Source organism: Lathamus discolor, chromosome 9 (assembly GCF_037157495.1).
Source record: "Lathamus discolor isolate bLatDis1 chromosome 9, bLatDis1.hap1, whole genome shotgun sequence".
Taxonomy (NCBI): Eukaryota; Metazoa; Chordata; class Aves; order Psittaciformes; family Psittacidae; genus Lathamus; species Lathamus discolor.
Genome location: NC_088892.1, coordinates 9,226,999 through 9,244,679, shown reverse-complemented (window position 1 = coordinate 9,244,679; position 17,681 = coordinate 9,226,999). Strand labels below are relative to the sequence as shown.

The 17,681-nt window shown below is 53.9% G+C and overlaps 1 protein-coding gene across 1 annotated transcript; it reads right to left on the bottom strand.

The window, feature by feature from the left end:
- Window positions 1–9,735: 9,735 nt before the first annotated feature.
- CNGA2 (cyclic nucleotide gated channel subunit alpha 2) lies at window positions 9,736–16,666 on the bottom strand. Its single transcript, XM_065689894.1, has 6 exons — window positions 16,569–16,666; window positions 16,271–16,378; window positions 15,039–15,209; window positions 12,668–12,775; window positions 12,131–12,237; window positions 9,736–11,435 (listed from the first exon to the last, which is right to left on the bottom strand). Exons 1-6 carry the CDS (start codon window positions 16,664–16,666, stop codon window positions 10,015–10,017), a joined length of 2,013 nt encoding a protein of 670 aa, XP_065545966.1. The 3' UTR covers window positions 9,736–10,014.
- Window positions 16,667–17,681: the final 1,015 nt, after the last annotated feature.

Sequence of the window (17,681 nt, the reverse complement as noted above, 5' to 3'; positions counted from 1 at the left end):
GGTCTAAATCCAGTAGCTGAGTTTGGGGCTAGTGGAGCTGCTCCCATCTCACCACTCCGGGGATTTAAAACAAGGAGAGAAAAAAGGAAGCATTAAACATACATTGTCTGGGCTAATCCTGGCCCAGCACTGAAGCACATTTAAAATGACCCTGCTCTAAGCTTCGTCTCTCTCATTTGATGTTTCTCTTATTCGAGGATCTTTCTGGCTTCAACATCTATTTCTCTGTCAACAGCCTTCAGTGCATCTCTCTGCTATCTTTAGTCTCGGTTTATTGATCTCTCATTCCTATCTATCCATCTAATTCTTTTGTGCTGATTTCTGCCTGTCACTCGATTTACTGCAGCACGCCTCTCCTGATTTACAATGTGTAGCTCATGTCAGACTCCTTTTTCACATTTCCCCTTCCCCGGTGAGGAGTGACACTAAACAGGGAGCTGTGTGGCAGCCTGCAGTGTCCAAAAGAATACCCCCCATCCCTTGGCAGGGCTGGAGCATCCCCTCGGCTGCACCTAGGAAAGGGATAAATATAAACCTGAGCGGTGATGTCAGACCCTCTGCCCTGTGACTGCACCTTATCAGAGGAGATTAGTCAGAACCTCGATCCTAATGCTGTCTCTGAATCCAAAACACCGGCATACCCTTGGAGATAAGGGCATCTTTGACAGCAGTGTCAGCTCAGTATCAGGGTGTAGCAGGGCAAAGCAGGGAACAGGGAAAGGCAGATGAAAGGAAGTAAGACTGAGAAAAGGGGGAGGATGGAAGCACGCCCTCAGAGCTGCTCTTGGTTTATTTTCACCTTTCATGTCTTTGAAAGTGAACTGGGAAAAAGAGAGGCCAAGAACAAAGCCCCACCACTTGCCCTGGCTTGTTAACTCATGATGGTTAATGTGGGCCAAGCTGTGGCAAGCGGCACAAAGCGAAGGACAAGGATCCTCTGTCCAGAGCGGGTGGTAAGGTGCCTCCTTACTCGCCAGACAGACACTTTCCAGAGGGCTTCAGCTGATGGATGCCCAGCTTGCGTGGCCACCCGTCCCCAGGGCTCGGCAGGGCTGAAGACCTCACATAGGGTCTGCTCCATGTTGGGATGCTTTTCTGTGGGACCCAGCACTCTGGAGGCCCCACCTCTGGACACCCCCAAAGCACAGGTTTAGTGTGCATGTAGCGTATGGAGAGTGACACCCACAAGCATTGGGATGTCCAACTGTCATGAAGTTTGGCGAGTCAAGCGGGTCAGTGCATGGCAGCACAACAGTCACCTTGGGTCGGGTGCTGGAATTCTCTGGGCTCTTGCTTGGCTCTGGAGATAACACAACCTGTGCTGATGAGGAAACGTGTCACCCTGAGGGGTATCAGCAGGGGAGCTTTGCCATCCTCCTGGTCCAAGACCAAGGCTGGGGAAGGGAGAAAGAGTAACAGCCAACTACTCCATGCAAGCAGGTCCGTAGGTCTGAGTTCTCACAGCTATGCCCTTCGTGTCAAGCCAAGGACAGCTTACAGGGAGCCTTTGCCATTGTTCTGCGGTAGAAAGGTTTCCATAAACTTTGGCGGTTGGGTGTTTTTATATCAAGGGACATTTTCCCCCAGTTTGCCTTTCACAAAAGGTCATTTTTAAAGACAGCAGCCCACTGGCACCCATCATTCAGTGGCTCTGACAAGCCAGAGGAACTGTCAGACCACATTGTGCCTCCTGGCTACATTCAAGGTTTGGCATTCAGTGTTGTTTCTTTTCCTAATGGAGTTTTCCCTTCAAGCCCAGTGCACTATCAGAACCCAGAGAGCAGCAGCACAAGGCAGACCTTCACACAAGTCTCACCATTCAGTTCACTGCCAGGGAGACGCTGCAGTAGGAAATCTCAAAGCAGATGTTATCCAGGTCACAGGATACAGAACTGTCCCAAACTTTTATGCATCTGGATAATGGTGAAATTGGCAGGAATCGAAGGGGTTGAATAGGAACAAGACTCACTGGAGTCCATGGAGGATGAGAGAGGTGGCCCAGGGACCCTTGTTTGAGACAGCCATCAGCTGGGAACTGGAAACCTGGAGAGAGGGAGAAGGCAGAAGGGAAGTGGAGAAGGCTCTTTGTGGAGTAGAATACTTGTTCGTAAGTGTGGCATAAACAGACGATTACAGAGTCCTCAGTTGAGGGAGGGTGAACTACCAAAGGCCCCAGAATAAGCCACGGTGGCAGCATTATGAGCCCAAGCCTCGAAGATGTGGGCACAGAGGATACAAAGGCCACAGATCCCAGGGATGGCAATGCGAACCTGGGAGTTGAGCAAAATGCTCCCAGGGGAACAGGACCATCAGAGAGCCGATGCCCCAGGTATGTGCAAGGCCCCGGATCTACTCAAGTCACATATGCAACATGAACTCACATCCCAGTGAAGAAAGAGCAGAACACAAGGCCTGTTGGAACACAAAACCAGCCTCAAGTGGACTCAAGTGAGAGAAAGTAGAAACCAACATGGTGAATGCCATCCTGGCCACGACCTGAGGAGGGTAATGGCTCATTGCCCCTACTGCCTGCTCCCAAGGCACCCATGGGGAGCCCAGTGCCATGGGGGAAATACCAGCGTTTACTTGCACAGCAGCTTGTAACCACAGCACTGCTGATGGTATTTGTTAAGTATTGATTGTAGGATCAATAGCTGTCAGCGTTAGTATCATTTTAACTGGACTAACAATAACAACTCGTCATTGCATTTTTTGCTTATGCTGTTTAAAGTTTTAATTAGACTAACAATAAATCCTTGGTTTGGCACGAGGAAGTGCGTTTGGCTTTTGGTGGATAGCATCCCCCAGCTCAGTTAATGCATCTCTGTCCTGCCCTGCCTCCTGGGATAGATGGGATGCAGAGCGCTCACCACCACCCCATTCACAGAGACCCTTCTCAGCTCTCCCCCCTTGCAAAGCAACACGTGTGGGTCAGGGCACAGACTAACTCACCCCTTCCACCTTGCAGGGCTGCCCACCATGGCTGTTGTGACTTCTGAAAGCCTTCAGCAGCCAGTCCCCACCTTGATTAAAGGCCTCGGCACACGAAGGCACAGTGGAAAAGCAGGGAGCTTTAATCTCAGTCTGTCGCTAATACCGCCGCAGAGGCAAGTTAAGCAGACAGCAGTGACAGCTCACATCAGCCATGCCACGTTCCCAGGAGCAGCCCAGCTCAGAAGCAGCAAAGGGAGGCTTTAAACTTCTGCAAAGGACAAGTCTGCCCATAGGAAAGTACCTCTATACCCATGCAGACAGCAGCGTGTTACCAGTTTGTATAAGCTCCTCAGAGCATTACACCTGCAGCAGCAGGGAGCCGTTTGCTCCCACCCATGGGGATCAGCAGGATCCCTCTTTAGGGCAGAGGACATCCTGCTGTGGCTGCTGGGATCTGACCACTGCATTAACCTATCTCTGAGCACGGCTGGAAGGATGCTGCAGGGCTGAAAAAGGGCTGAGTTCAGGGCATCTGCCCATAAACAAGAGCTCAGCTCCACACCAACACCAAGCAAGGTCCATGCCTCTATGCTCCATCTCCTGCAGCTTCCCCCAGGATGCTCCTGGGGACAGATGTGACAGGTACTGTCCTGAAGGCTGGCATGGGCCTGAGAGCTCCCCCCACTCTGCCTCACTGTGCAGTGCTAGAACTTGCCATCGTGTGGGGCTGCAAAACCCCTCTGTGTTCCAATGCCAGCTTCCCTGTCTCAGTCCCTTTTCCCACCAGGAAAGCCAGGTGAAGACACAGAGGAGCTTCGCCAGGAGCTGGGTGGCCCCATGCCCCTCATCTCAACAGGGGCACTTTGCTCAGCTCCCCCCCAGCACCCCAAACAAGACAGACATTGCCCCTTTGTATGTTCCCCCACTCTTCTCTCAGCCCCTATCCTGGTGCCTGGCAGCCTCCCAGGGGCAAGAAACATCCTGTGCTTAGAGCCCACCACAACATGCTCACTTTCAATGTGCTTACCCAGGCAGTAAAGCAGAAATGAGAAATGGCAGCTAATTAAAAGTATTGATTCATGTGGCATTCAAAACTCTTCAGAACAAGCCAGGGGGGAAGAGGGATGAGGAGCCTGGGAGAAAAGGGGATAGCAGGATATTGCGATGCTCCAGACGGGTGTATCTTTGCTCCCTGTGATTTCTTACCATGGGGAAGACTCTTCCACACTAACAGTGCTCCTACAATGCACTGTCCCCAAGACACTGGGTCTTTTCTTCACCAAAGAAACCTCCAAGATTCCCATTGCACCAGCTCCATGTGAAGCCTCGCTGAAGCTTGGCATTCCCCATGAATTTGTAAGCCTAGCTGATGGTAAACCCCCTGAAATGAGGGAGAAGCGCTGTTGGGATGTGCTTCTACAGCACGCTCGAAGGTCACCACTTGCAGTCCCTCCTGACCTTCCCATCTCGAAGCCATATGCAAACACGCAGCAGAGGTTGTCTTTGTGACTCAGGTACATGCAGGGCTAGGAGGGTGCTTGGGGCCAGCAAATACAGACAACTTCTAATCTACAGCTCATCTGCTCTGCTACAAGAAGATGGGTTTTAGCACCAAAGCCGGAGCCGATATCGTGCATGGGAATGGGAGCAGGGGAGATGGAGCCCATCACCGGGGACTCGGGTGTCTTTCAGTAGAAACATGCAGCTCCTGAGATGAGGCAGGTGGTTGTGATGAGATGGAGCTGAGGCTGCCCGTTCCTGGCCAGTGCGGGTCTGTCTGGAGAGGAAGGTGGCTGCTGAATCCTCACTTCTCAACAAGAGCAGAAACTTTGTGACTCAAGAGACAAGTGAAGAGCATCTAGACAGCACTCTGCCAGTGACAGAGCTATGAATAGACTGAGAAGCACCCACAGCCACCCATGAGGTGAGAAACTGCTGCTTTCCTGCTCCGCATTACCATGTCACCATCTCCCCGCCCCTCTGTCTTGTGTAGCTTCCGGCAGCTGTCCTCCTGGGGCCGGAAAAAGAGCCAGAAACTGGGACTGGGAGCTTGCTCCCCATCCCTTTGATCACACACACCAAGCAGATGCCACCATGGCCTAGATTACACAGGCAGCAGGGTACCCAAGTGCAGCATCACCATCTGAGGGCTCAGAAGCAAGGATGCTCCTGCAGGCAAGGACATTGGGTAGGCATCTCTGGATATGCTCCAAAAGCTTCCCAGAAAAGTGCCAGAGTGCCTCCAAAACTTCTTACCCTCAGAACTACCCTGGCAGCCTCCTCAGCAAGGTTTGCAACCACATCATGGGCATGGGAGGGTCTTCACCCTCTGCCTGGTGTGTTATCAGGGCTTCCTCTGAGCTCAGGGAAAGCCGTGAGGGATTGCAGGCACATGTTTAGGTTCCTTCTTCTCTTCTTCCTCCAGCCTATCTTGCTTTCCTCTCCTCCATCCAAGCTATTGCAGACCACCCCACCAAGCAAAGCACCAAGGCAGCTCTTCCTAGAGCAGAGCGGGCACCCCTCTGGTGCCGCCCCCCCCCCAATCCCACACCACACACAGGGATCACAGCACTGGAGGAGATCAAAGGTTCTGCTACAACTGCAGGTAATCCGGCCAGGCAGGCAGAGGGATTCGCTCTCTGTCACAGACTTTATCTGTCTCCAAGAAGGATAAGCCTAAATCCTCTGCTGTATTTCCCCTCCCTCCCCTCTCTAGTCCAGAAGATGCGATGTGACTTGTGGCCGAGACCAACAGGCAATGCTCAGGAACAGGTCCAGGAGAAACGTGTTGCTTGGGGCAGGGAGGGGACAAGGGTGATGGAAGTCATAGAGAAAGGGAAGGGAAGGATACCCGCAGTCTACAAACACCTCTCCTTGCAGATCCTGGCTCTGCAGGCTCTCACCCTAATAAACCATGTGGAGGGGCCATGTCTTCTACCCCAGAGGCTGGCAGAACCAGCCAAGGCGGATGTCCCCACAGGAGAGGGAAGCTTACAGGCAACCAGTCCTGTGTCAGCGTCACTGGAGCACAGCCTGGATCCTGGCTTCAAGACTCAAGTCAGACCCTACCACTGCAACCCCGCTAAGGAGGAGGACACCAGGGAGAGACTCATGATGCGGTAAGGAAGCCTTCCCCTTCAGGAGCCCCAAGCCAGTGGGTTCTGGGGAGAAGAGGTTTTGGGGAAGCATGCCAGGTTTTCCCTCCATCCATCCAAGGAAGATGGCTAAGGTGGCTTCACCTCCTGCTCACCCATCACCCTGAGCTGCTGTCATGGCAACACACACTCTGATGCAGGAAGGAATGGGTGCTTCTGCTTGTTTACCTGAGGAGGAGGTGCACCCTCCTATTTGAACAGGGAAGGAGAAGGAAGCAAGTGAGGCAGTCGGCTTGGGAGCTCACACAGAGGCTGACCTGGACCTGCACGATGCCACCTGCAAGCGGGGTGCAATGGTCAGTCACTGTTTCAGTCCTACGGCTGAGAAACGTGTTCCCAGCGATGGGGATACCACCCCCCACCACATGCACAGAGGTGATAGAGGGCTTGTCCTCCACAGGATGAAACTGAGACTGAGCACCCACCATGACATGCTCAGTGCTCAGCACCAACCTCCGCCTCCAAAGGGCAGAACACACCTCAGTGAGTCAAAACTCAATAAAACACCTCAGGAAGGTCCTCAGATATTCACCAGGGGCTGCAAAGAAAACACACGCTGCCCAGCACCACCAGAAGCCCTTTGAAAGTGGCTCCTATGCTGGTGAGTGGTGGCTGTCCTCTGCAGCCATTGCCCAGGAGCAGTCCCAGGACATCCAGCATCACCCATAGGCCATGGGAGGCTGCTGAGCATAGAGCCTTTCCTTTGAAACCCCACTCATACCTGCAGGGGAAGGAGGCAGTGCTTTGATTTCAGAGCTCTTGAATCCAAATGAGCATAAGCAAGCCATCCCCGCTGCAGGGAAGAGCTGCACGGCAGTCCAGTGACCTTCTACACCACCTCCACATCCCAGCCCCCAGAGAACAGGGGGAAGTCTTGCTCACAGCAGCTCTCTGCATGCAGTGCCTCACTACTGGGAAGGCAGTACCAGCAGCAGGCAGGCGGTCTTGGTTCCCTCCGGCACAGAGGAGGCAGGAGCTGGAGGAGGGAAAACTATTTAAGGAGCGCTGAGAGGGGCCCATGCTGCAGAGCTGCCTCCAAACTTTGCTGATTTTCAAGCTGAGCCCATAGGAGAGACACAAGGGAGTCAGGAGCACAGAGCCCACTGCTCCACAGCAACGAGGTCCTGGCTGGGCAGCCAGACCCCATCTCCGCAGCGCAGACTGCTGCAGTGACACACTATGGAGAAGGCCATCACCAAGCTCAGCTGTGCTAAGGGCAGCTGCACTGCTGCCCCTGTCATGCCACACACCAGACCCACAGCCATCAGGTATCGCAGTGAGTCATGAGCCGAGCATCCCCACACCCCTGTGTCCCACACCTTTCCCCAGCACTGCATGCACAACAGACCCTCTCACCAGGGCTGTGGTGCAAGGTACAGAAGCTGCAGGTTTCGTGCCAGACCCTGGGCTCAAAGCCAGGCCCATTCTTCAATCCAGTGGTCAAAACCCATACGAACCCTGCCTGCACCCTGCTGACCTGAATTAGCTCTGGCGAAGGGGCAAAGGCAGATGCTCTCCTGTGCTGCAGTCTCAACCCTGCTGCCCTCTGCCTAAGGAGAAGAGGGGCTTGCTCACAGTCACCAAAGCGGCTTCTTCATGAACCTCTTAAGAAAAGCAAGAAGCCGGCAGGAGGGAGGCAGGGGTTATCACTGCTGCGCCCTGGCACGTCTCTCCATTCCCCCCAGCTGTGAACTGGGTACTTACATTTCCCAAAGGCGGATGAGAGCTTTTCCTGGGTATCATCCAGCAATGATGATTTCATTCCTAGAAGCGATGCTCAGAGGGGAGGGAAACCCAGTTCCACATAACACACTCATGGCTGGTACACCTGAGAATCCCAGCCTTTTTCCTGCAGCTCTGCTTCGATGGCACTGGAATGGACGGCACTGGGACCCTGCTGAGGCACACACATTTCCCCCAGGTCTGACCTCAATATATTTGGTCCATATTTGATGTCTCCCACTCAGTTGAGAAAGCCTCTGTGGTATATGGCATTGCTTTTTGCAATGGGAGAGGAAGGAGAGAAAGAAACGACCGGTAATACACAGATAAAACAGTTTGATGTGTCGTGGTGCATGGGCAAGTCCCTGCAAGGTGCTGAGCAGACCCTTACAGTGGGCACCCTCAGCTTTTCCTCCTGGATGCCAGGCCTGACGAGCAGCCTTAAACAGCCCCCTGCTCCCCATCCCCAGGAGAGCCTTAGTGGGGACAGGTACCTACTGAAACCATCTGTAAAACAGGCAGCAGCCAAAGCTGTATGTGGCGTGCCCCGCGCCCGCCCTGCCGGGAACTGAGTGCAGCTGTGTGCTCCGCTCCAGCATCTGCCTGTCCTGGGCACCGAAAGAGCCATGGAGCTGCTGCTAATTTCATTAGCAGGCCTGTCAAGCGGTTCATCAATCTCTGATTTCCTGGCTTGTCGCCGCGAGGAAACAAGCGGGATCTGCTCTGCATTCACAAAGCCAGCCTCTGGGGTAATTTGTCTGAAGGCTTAAAATTTCCCGGGTGGATTATTATCCGGGATTAGAAGTGGGGGAGGGAGTGCGTTTGCTTCCTTTTGGGGTCTTTTCCCCTGGAATAAGCCTGAATATCCCCTAAACTGCCATTTCCCCAGCCCGGAGGCAGGAGCTTCCCTGTCCCCGGGCCAGGCGGGAGCACGGGCACCCGCTGCCCGAGGCTGGCTGCATGCCCTGGCCAGCCCTGCTCCGCAGCAGCAGAGAAGCAAAGCCCCCAGGCTCTCAAGCGAGAGGGGCACGGATTAGGTGCATGGGGCAGGCAAAAGGGAACTGAGAATCACAGGAACAACCAGGTTGGGAAAGACCTGTAAGATCATCAGTCCAACCGTTACCCCAGGACGGCCAAGGCCACCACTGACCCATGTCACCGAGGGCCTCATCTGTTCGGTTTGTGAACACTGGCAGCGACGGTGACTCCAGCATGCCCTGGCCAGCCTGTTCCAGTGCCTGAGCATTCTCCCTGCAGGGAGCTCCGGCTCCATCGGGAATCACTCCAGGTTCCGCTGCCTGGCGCTTGGCACCGCAGCGGGACGCGAACCGTGGTCCTCAGCGAGGGTCCGGCCGCTGCGGCCGCCGCCAGCCCCTGCGGCTCCGGGCTCGGCGGCTGCAGGCGCGGCCGTTCTGCGGCTCACAGCACCCCCTGCTGGCGGCCGCGCCGCACCGGCGGGGCGACAGCGGCTGAGCGGGGCGGGCGCCCGGCGCTGCTCCCCACGCGATGCTGGAGGGGGGAATGCCCCGTCCAGACCAGGCAAAGAAGGAGCGGCAAGATCGGGGTCGATAAATCACAGGACAAGGGACAGCTGCGAGACAGGGTTGTTGGTGTTTGAGAAACAGCGGAACAGAAACTACCTCGGCTGCAACCAAAATCATCTCAGTAATCAAAAAAAAACAACCAACCAACCAGGAAAAAAACCAAACACCAAAACAGAAACCCTACAATTTAATTTGAGATGACAAAAAACTTTGTATCTTACCCCAAATTCTAATTTCAGGGTGATTTGACCTTCACCACAACATACATGAGAGGTCAACATTTCCAGGTGCCCCTCCATGCAATCCTCATGTCCCACCTTCTACTAAGGCAAATAGGAGGAAGAAGATGTGATGAGCATAGACCTCCTGCAGAAGCTGGAAGGAAATGTTAGCGGTGGCATTAGCCATTCTCCTCTTTCTAGTGATCTAAGTCTCAGGTCTCAGATGAAGGCAACAAGAGAAGCAACAGGCCAGTGGAGGAGCTAGGACACTCACTTGATTTGGAGCCATCTCAGGAGCTGCCATCAAGGCAGTGGCAGCAGCAATGCTAAGGACCTGAGGGAAGTCCCTGGCAAGGCAGCCATAGGATCTACATTGCGAAATAGCAAACACTGTCTCAGCAGAAGGCCAGACATCAACCAGCTGACCTCTGCACCTCCTCATGGTGTCCCACCAAGTAAAGCTTTCACCTCATCCTCAAGCAGACTGTCTGAGCTATCAGAGAAGTCCTCCAGATCCTGCTGCCTCATCCTGGACTCCAGAACAGTGATGCGCTGCTTGAGTTTCTTCTGGGCATCATTGTACTCTGTCAGGACCCGGCCAAAGCGCGTGTGCAGTGTGTCCAAGTTCAAGGCCAGACTGTCCAGCCTCTCCTCCATGCTCTTCCCTTCCATGCTTTCCTCTGTAGCTGACTCATCCAGCAGCCCTTCCTTGATCAGTATCTCCCGGCCACGCTCCTCCAAGATCCTTTTGGCATCAGGATACTCTGTGACTGCTTCCATAAGATCTTCCTTTGACAAGCAGAAGAGATCAGAGTATCCCAAGCTACGGATGTTAGCTGTGCGCCTGTTGCCCATTTTGCTACCTTTAATGTTGAGGATGCTGATCTCACCAAAGCAGCTTCCTGCAGTGAGCAAAGCGTACTGTGTCGTTCCATCATCTCCCACCACGGCCAGCTTCCCCTCCTTGATAATATACATCTCTTTCCCAATGTCTCCTTTCCGGCAAATGTAATCCCCTGGGCTGAACACCTGAGGGCGAAGCTTCAGCACCAGCTCCACCAGTAGATCTGCCTCACAGTTCTGGAATATCCTCACCTTCTTCAGTGTCTCCAGGTGAACGTTGATGGCAATCTCTGCCCTTAACTTATCAGGGAGATTCTTGAGGACTTCCCGTTCGTCTACTGCTTTCTTGTTGGTCCACACGTAGTCAAACCACTTGATGACTTTGGTTTCCATGTCTTTGCTGACCTTGTGGAACTGCATGTAGTGTTTGATAGCATCAACTTTTGCCTGGAACTCTGCCCTAGTGGCATTCATGTTGGATATCATGGATCCCACATTCCCCACAATGGTGGCAAAGATGAGGACACCAATGAGGAAATCAAAGATCACAAAGAGGTATTCTTCATCAGTCACAGGCGGAGGGGTCTCTCCAATAGTCGTCAAAGTCAAGGTAGACCAGTAGAGACAGTAGACGTACCCCAGAGTCAGATTACTGTATTCAGGGTCTGTGATGTTGGGATAGACCCAGCTGTCCTTTCCAAGCCCTATGGCCTTGGAGATGGCATAATATATGCATGCGTTCCAGTGGATGATGACCAGGATGTAAAGAACCAAGTTGCTGATGCGGAAGATGTTGGGGTGGCTGGTTCTGGTCTCGGTCCTATTGAAGAACTCAAACATGCGGGAGAAGCGGAGCAGCCTGTTGAAACGCAACTCAGGGCAGTGCAATCCCACAGTGAAGTACGCCAGGTCTGTGGGCAGGATGGAGAGAACATCCAGCTTGAACTGTAAGGTGTGGATGTAGTTATCCCGTAACTTCTTCGTGTCCTTAACCAGGAGCCCCTGTTCCAAGAAACCTAACGGACAAGCATACGACAGAATTATCTTGGCTAATGTTCAACTCTACTGCAGGGTTTGTGGATGCGTTTGAGAAACATTTTATGGGATGACATGCACATGTATGCACAGGGTCATCCAAATACTACCATTTCCACCTGACCTACTCCTGACCTACTCCATTTACAAGCTTTTGTTACCACGCAAGCCCTTCATCTGGCAAAAGCCACCTAAAGATACCACTTAGGGATTTAGTTTGTTGCCACGAAGAAATGGGGACACAAAGGTTTCCATCCGCCAGGTCATGAATTATTGCAGTTCTAACAGAAATGTACAGCTACTGCCACATTCTGAGAACACTAAATTCTGCTGTTTTCCCATGTAGATAATTCATTAGCTGAACTGATGCAAAATCAGAGATACAGACCTTCAACTATGCCCGAATACTAATAGCAACGCAGGTAATCTTGTACAATTATTCAAAGGGGAAGTTGGAAGCTGGGATGATTAATCTTTCACTCTGAAACTTACTTCATTTCTCAGATTTTTCTCATTAGATTCTTTCTGTGGAGACTGCTTCCTATTAGCGAGTGCCAAGGGAGACAAAACCCTCCTTCTAATGGAGCTGTAGATTAGGTCTGTCCCTGGCAGATCATCTCCACTTCTAGGGGATTAAAGCAGAGCACTCACAAGCCAGGGGTCTGTTTCTGCTTACCTGTGCGCAGGCGGATCACTACGTCCCCAATGTAGATAGAGTCTGAGACGTAGTCTAGCACCAGCCAGAGGACAAGATAGTTCTCTTGCAGGTCATTGAAGCAAGCCCTGGAGAAAGGTCATAAAATAGGGTGGTGAGACCAACAAATCTCCATATCATCTCCAGTTATTACAGCTGAATAGGCTGACTCTGAGGCTCCTAACTCTGCAACAGGGCTTACCCATTTGCCCCTCTTCTCCTTTTTTTCTCTGAAAACCCTGTCCTCTCTTCACATAGGTGAAGCAATGTCTTGAAACCACCTCCCAGATATACCTTACAGCTTTACCCCAAAATCATGGTCCTTTCCAACCAGGGCCAAAGGATGGATGCTCTGTCTCTGCACCATAGAAGTCACAGAGATAGCAGGAGATCCCTTTCCTTTAGGTTCGTACCCACCCCAGCACCACCAGTGTCATTTGTCTGATACCAGCTGAGCAATGACAACCAGGTGAACAGGAGGAATAGAGGAGAGAGGGAGCCTACAACCTCCCAACTCACCTGGCTACGAGCAAGCACCAGTTATAGAGGACAGGAACTGCAACGACAGCCAGCCAGCAGTAATACCAGTCCCCTGCAGGGTCCACCACAAAGATCTGCCATTTCTTCCTGGAACCAGAGAGAAACCAGAGCTGGCAATGTATAAATAAAGGGCTAAATACAGAAAATAAGGTTGGAAGGAACCATCCTTTAACCCTTGCACTGGACTGGCTTAAAACTTAGCTGCAGCTTGAGCACCAGTCTGTAAGATAAAACCAATCCCAGCAGCGCTGAGCAAAAACATCCAGCACTGTTGAAGCTTCTTTATCCCTAAAACTGGGCTCAGTAATGTACCAGAAGAGGAAACTGTAGGACAGTAAGGCAGAGCTTGTAGCCTACATACCCCCAGCACCTGAGTGGCAAAGCCAGAAACAGATGTATGGAAGCAGATGATCAGAAAACTTGTTGTTACACGACATTGCCTCTCCCAGATGAGGTTCGGATCCATGCCAGACAGATCTTAAAAGATCAATTAGAGCAGGAAGGAAAGTGTTCTGCAGATCAGTGAGAGCACCAAGAGATGCCCAAGCCCCAGAGCAGCAACCCAGGGCAGCTGGCATTGCAATGCTGCCATCACCACGCTGCTTGTAGCTGCCTGCCTGCAGCCTGCTCAGCCCTGGTCCAGCCTTTGAACTGCTCCCAAGTGTTTGATCCTACTCATCTTGGGACTCTGAGATTAGCTGTGTGTGCTCCAGTCGCCAGATCTCACCAGAGAAGCTGGGGGGAAGAGAAACTCTGCAGCTGGGCAGATAAGCTCAGTGGCTGCAGCCTGGTAGGGCAAAACTCCTCCTTCCCCTCCCTCCTTTCCTGCTTTTGAACATGGAAAACTCCCTCCAGCGATAGGAAAAAACCCAACCCACTTGCCAACAGATTCCCCGTGCCCACCCCATTGCTTCTGACAGCTTCAAAAGCAAAACCTCTGCATTGAAGTCCCCTTCCCCAGCGGCACAGGCGGCAGCACTCGTGGTGCCCGGAACATGGGGAGCAGCACTCGGCACAAACCCAGCAGCAGTCCTTCACACTCCCTCTGGATACAGCAGAGACAAGCGGGCGGTCCAGCTTCCCCATTAGAAGTGCTTATCTTTTGCTCAGAAAGAGCAACTTTAATGGGTTTTGAGAAAGGGACTTCCTGGTCCCGGGGACACACAGCACCAGTGCACGGGAAGCACTGCCACCCGCAGCCAGACACTTCTGTTGTGACACCCACAAGCACTAATAACCTCAACAACAATGCTGATAATGGTAATTCCAGCTTTAAATCACCAGTGCTGCCCATGGCAGGTGGAAACCAGAGCTCTGGGTTAGCCCAGGAAGAGGGAATCTGCCTCTTCCTGAAGCCTTTGCAACCATGGAGTCTCCCATGGCTGTGAACGGCAGCTCACATTGAGTTACCTGTGGTTACTTACTTATGTTACTTACCTGTGGAGATGAGGACCAGAAAACAGCAGAAGCTAGAACCGTGTCCTCATGAGTCCACTGTCACCAAGAGCCCTTTCAGGACATGCTTCACCTCCCTCTGATAATTAACAATCTCCCCTTAACCTCACAGGGCAGAACAATTCTTTCCATGCCCAGTAAAGGCCCAGAGACAAGGCTCAGATCTTTTTCTCCTACAGAAAACAATTACTTCTTGGTGGTTTAATTACCACGGATAATGGCAGGGTACAGAGGAGTCCATGAGCTTTGCCCTTTAATCAGCCGGCAGAAGAAAAGCCAGGTTACAGCTTTGCACCAGGAGTGAGAGCGGAGGAGATGAAAGGGCTGGATTTGAAAGAGCCTTTTCACAAAGCTGCCGTCACAGCGTCTGCTCCTGGGGAGGCCAGGGCAGCAAACACACTCCCTTCATCCCGCAGATGGTGAGTGAGACTGGCAAACCCCATGTGTTTGTGCTTGCTCTGGTCTCCTGTGTGGAGATCCCACATCCCTTGCCTTGTCCCCGGCTCCCCATATGCACAAAAGCTGAAGGTACATCTCCTCACAGACCCAGGGCTGCCTCTGAACACCAACCCTGGTGCTGAACTGCTCTGGAAACGGGGAGCTCTGCTAGCTGTCACAAGCCATGCAATGTGTGCTTCCCACCAGGGCATGGACCAGGGAAGAGAAGCCCACATAGGTAAGGAACAGTCCAGGTCTTTTCCCCAGGGACAGACTACCAGGTCCTATGTGCCAGGCTGGCTGGAGAGGGCAGGGAGGACCTTTCTCACCACTGCATCCTACCGCTCCCTTTCCCATCCCCATCCACCTCCATCGGCCATCACTGCTGGAGCCCCCAAGCCCGATGCATGGCTGTCTCAAGCCAAGGATGGCTGTGGCCACAGGAAAGCGACCCTACTTCTTGTTTCCTTCCTCAGCCTCCTCATCCTGCAGGTCACTGGCAATCCTGGCAGCCGCTGCCTGGAACTCGGTGCCCTGGAAGCGCTCGAGGAAGGGGTCTGGCTTTTGCTGCTCCTCGTGCAAGCTCCTGCTGGCCCAGTCCCTCAGCACCAGCACCAGCCGGACTATCCTGGATGGGGGAAAGGGGAAGAGTCAGGAGGCGTCTGCAGAGCAAGGAGAAGGCTTCAGAACCAGAGGCGAAAACGCTCACAGCTCCCTCTAAACCCCGTTTCCTTTCTCCTCCCTCGCAGTGATGCTCATTCGGTCATTTCCCGAGGGGAGCAGCTCCAGAGGAGCCTTCAGCACCAGGGCGAGGGGAAGCTCATCGCCCAGGAGCCTCCTTTCTGAGCGGGGCAGCCCCGAGGGAGCCCCGAGCCCTCGACAGGACTTGGCCGGGCTGCGGCGAGCGGCCCGCGCGGGTGAAGGCCGCCCCGGGAGCTCTGCTCCGGCTGCCCCGGCGGTGGCAGCGCCGATGGGAGCGGAGGCTGCAGCGCGGAGCCCGGGCGCAGAGGGTGCCTGCGCTGGGCTTGGGAGGGGAGGGGGCGCGGTGGGCAGGGCCGCACTCGGCGCTCCCTGGTGCGGGTCCCCCGGCGGCAGCGGCTGAGCTGCGGGACGCTGTCGGCAGCTGAAAGGTCAGGGGAGCTGAGGGGGAGCCTGTGCAGGGGCCTCAAGCGCCCGCCTTAGCTCATGCAGAAAAGGAGGGCATTGACCCAGGGAGCTGGGGGCTAGTAATGAAACAACAACAAAAGGAGGAAGAGGGCAGCTTTAAAGCAAGGGGCTTCCTCTAAAGTCTGATATTCCCATCCAGAACTGCTTCTGCAGGGTCTAACACGGCAGAGGGGTTGGAACTTGATCTTAAGGTCCTTTCCAGCTTTAACTATTCTATGATTCTGTGGCGTGGGACCGAGAATATGAGCAAGAGAGCTCACCCTGTCAGAGTCCCATGGCTCCTTCCCCAGTCCTGCTGCCATTCCCACAGGGACATGAGGAAAGCACGGGTGATGGGACAGAGGGAGGCTGCCTGCCTCCCCAGGCCCACAGATGCGATGAAGCCATTCCCTCCTTAAGCCCTCTCCATGGCACCATTCACAGATGCTGGTCCCTGCAGCCACTGAATGTCGTATAGCAGGAGGGGATGCTGACCCCAGGGTCAAAGCCAGGTGCAGAAGGCTCAGGCTCGCATGCAGGTACCTGGCCAAGGTTCTCCTGCCTTGGAAAGCAGAGGCAGGCGGCTGCTCCCCTCCGTTCGAGGGAGTTCCTCTCTGCAGCTCTGAGGTGTCAGCCTGGGTTGAGCAGGTCCTGCAGCAAGGAAAGAGGGGGACCTCAGCCACGCTGTGCCATCATGGCACCCACCCACAGCCGGGTGAATGGGAGGAAGCATGTTGGGCATCCCAGCCCTGCCCATGCTGGGTCTCAGCCACTCACAGAGCTGATCCCCCCCCCCCCAAACCCTGCCTCCCCCCCCAGCCCCACCAGGGACCAGCCTGACCTCGTGGTGAGCCCCGTCCCCTCCACCTGGGCTTGACCAGGCGGGCAGTGGTGGTGGTTGGCCAGTGAGCTCTGCACACTGTTGTTCTTGGCCATCATCCTCCATGTGAAGAGACCATAGGCACAAACCCTGCCCAAGGGACCTGCAGAGAGCAGAAGACAGCCACAGGAGCAGCCGTGCAGGACACCTCATGTGGTTTGGACACAGCATAGGAAGAGAGGGTCAAACCCCATGGGGTGTTTTCCACCCCCAGCCCTTGCTGATGCTGTGTTAAGTCTTGCAGAGCATTTCACCCTCCCCAAGAGATCTCACATCACCCCATCAAAGATGCTGCTGGCTCGTCAGCCATTGCTGGGGCAACAGCATCCCCAGTGAGTCATGGCATGACAACAAGCCCATGGCTCTCAGCCCCACTGCCTGCCCAAGGGTGAGAAAATAGACTTGTAAGGGGTGCAAGCACAAGGCCAGGCCTGGCAGGGAGATGCTGTCGTGCATGACTTTGTGTACAAGGGTGTTTGCACCCGAGCAAGTGCTCTCCTTCCCCAGGGCACTGGAACCTGCTGGTGCCCTGCCCAGAGAGCCCCATCTCTCATCACCCCGTATCTCCGCCCCGTGTTGGACATGAAGGTTTGCCATTTAAAGAGAGTCTTGCTGAGGTTCCTGCTGGCAGGAGCTACCGCCTGGCTTCAGAGAGCAGCAGAGAAGACCCCACATTAACACACAGAGGCTGCTGTGGAGCTGTGGGATTTCACCAGGGTTTGTCTCTAATAAGTGAGAGATGCCCACGGGGCTTGCTCAGCCCCAGCACCACACACAGCCCTCACTGCTCTGCTGTGCCCCACTATAGACCACGCAGTGCAAAAGCACCTCACAGAAACACAGATTTGCACATACATAAACCCAAAGGCACACAGGCATTGCCCAGCCCTACCCAGACCATGTATCCCCACCCTGCCTGCTCCCCCTTGCGCACACAGCACACCCGTTAGACCTCTATTGCAAGGATAAGGCAGGTTCCTGGAGGCCACACACTCATGCTCACACAGCAAGGCTCTGCCTGGGGAAAGCAATGCCTTGTACAGCTCTGCCAACACGCACAAAGACACCATCCCC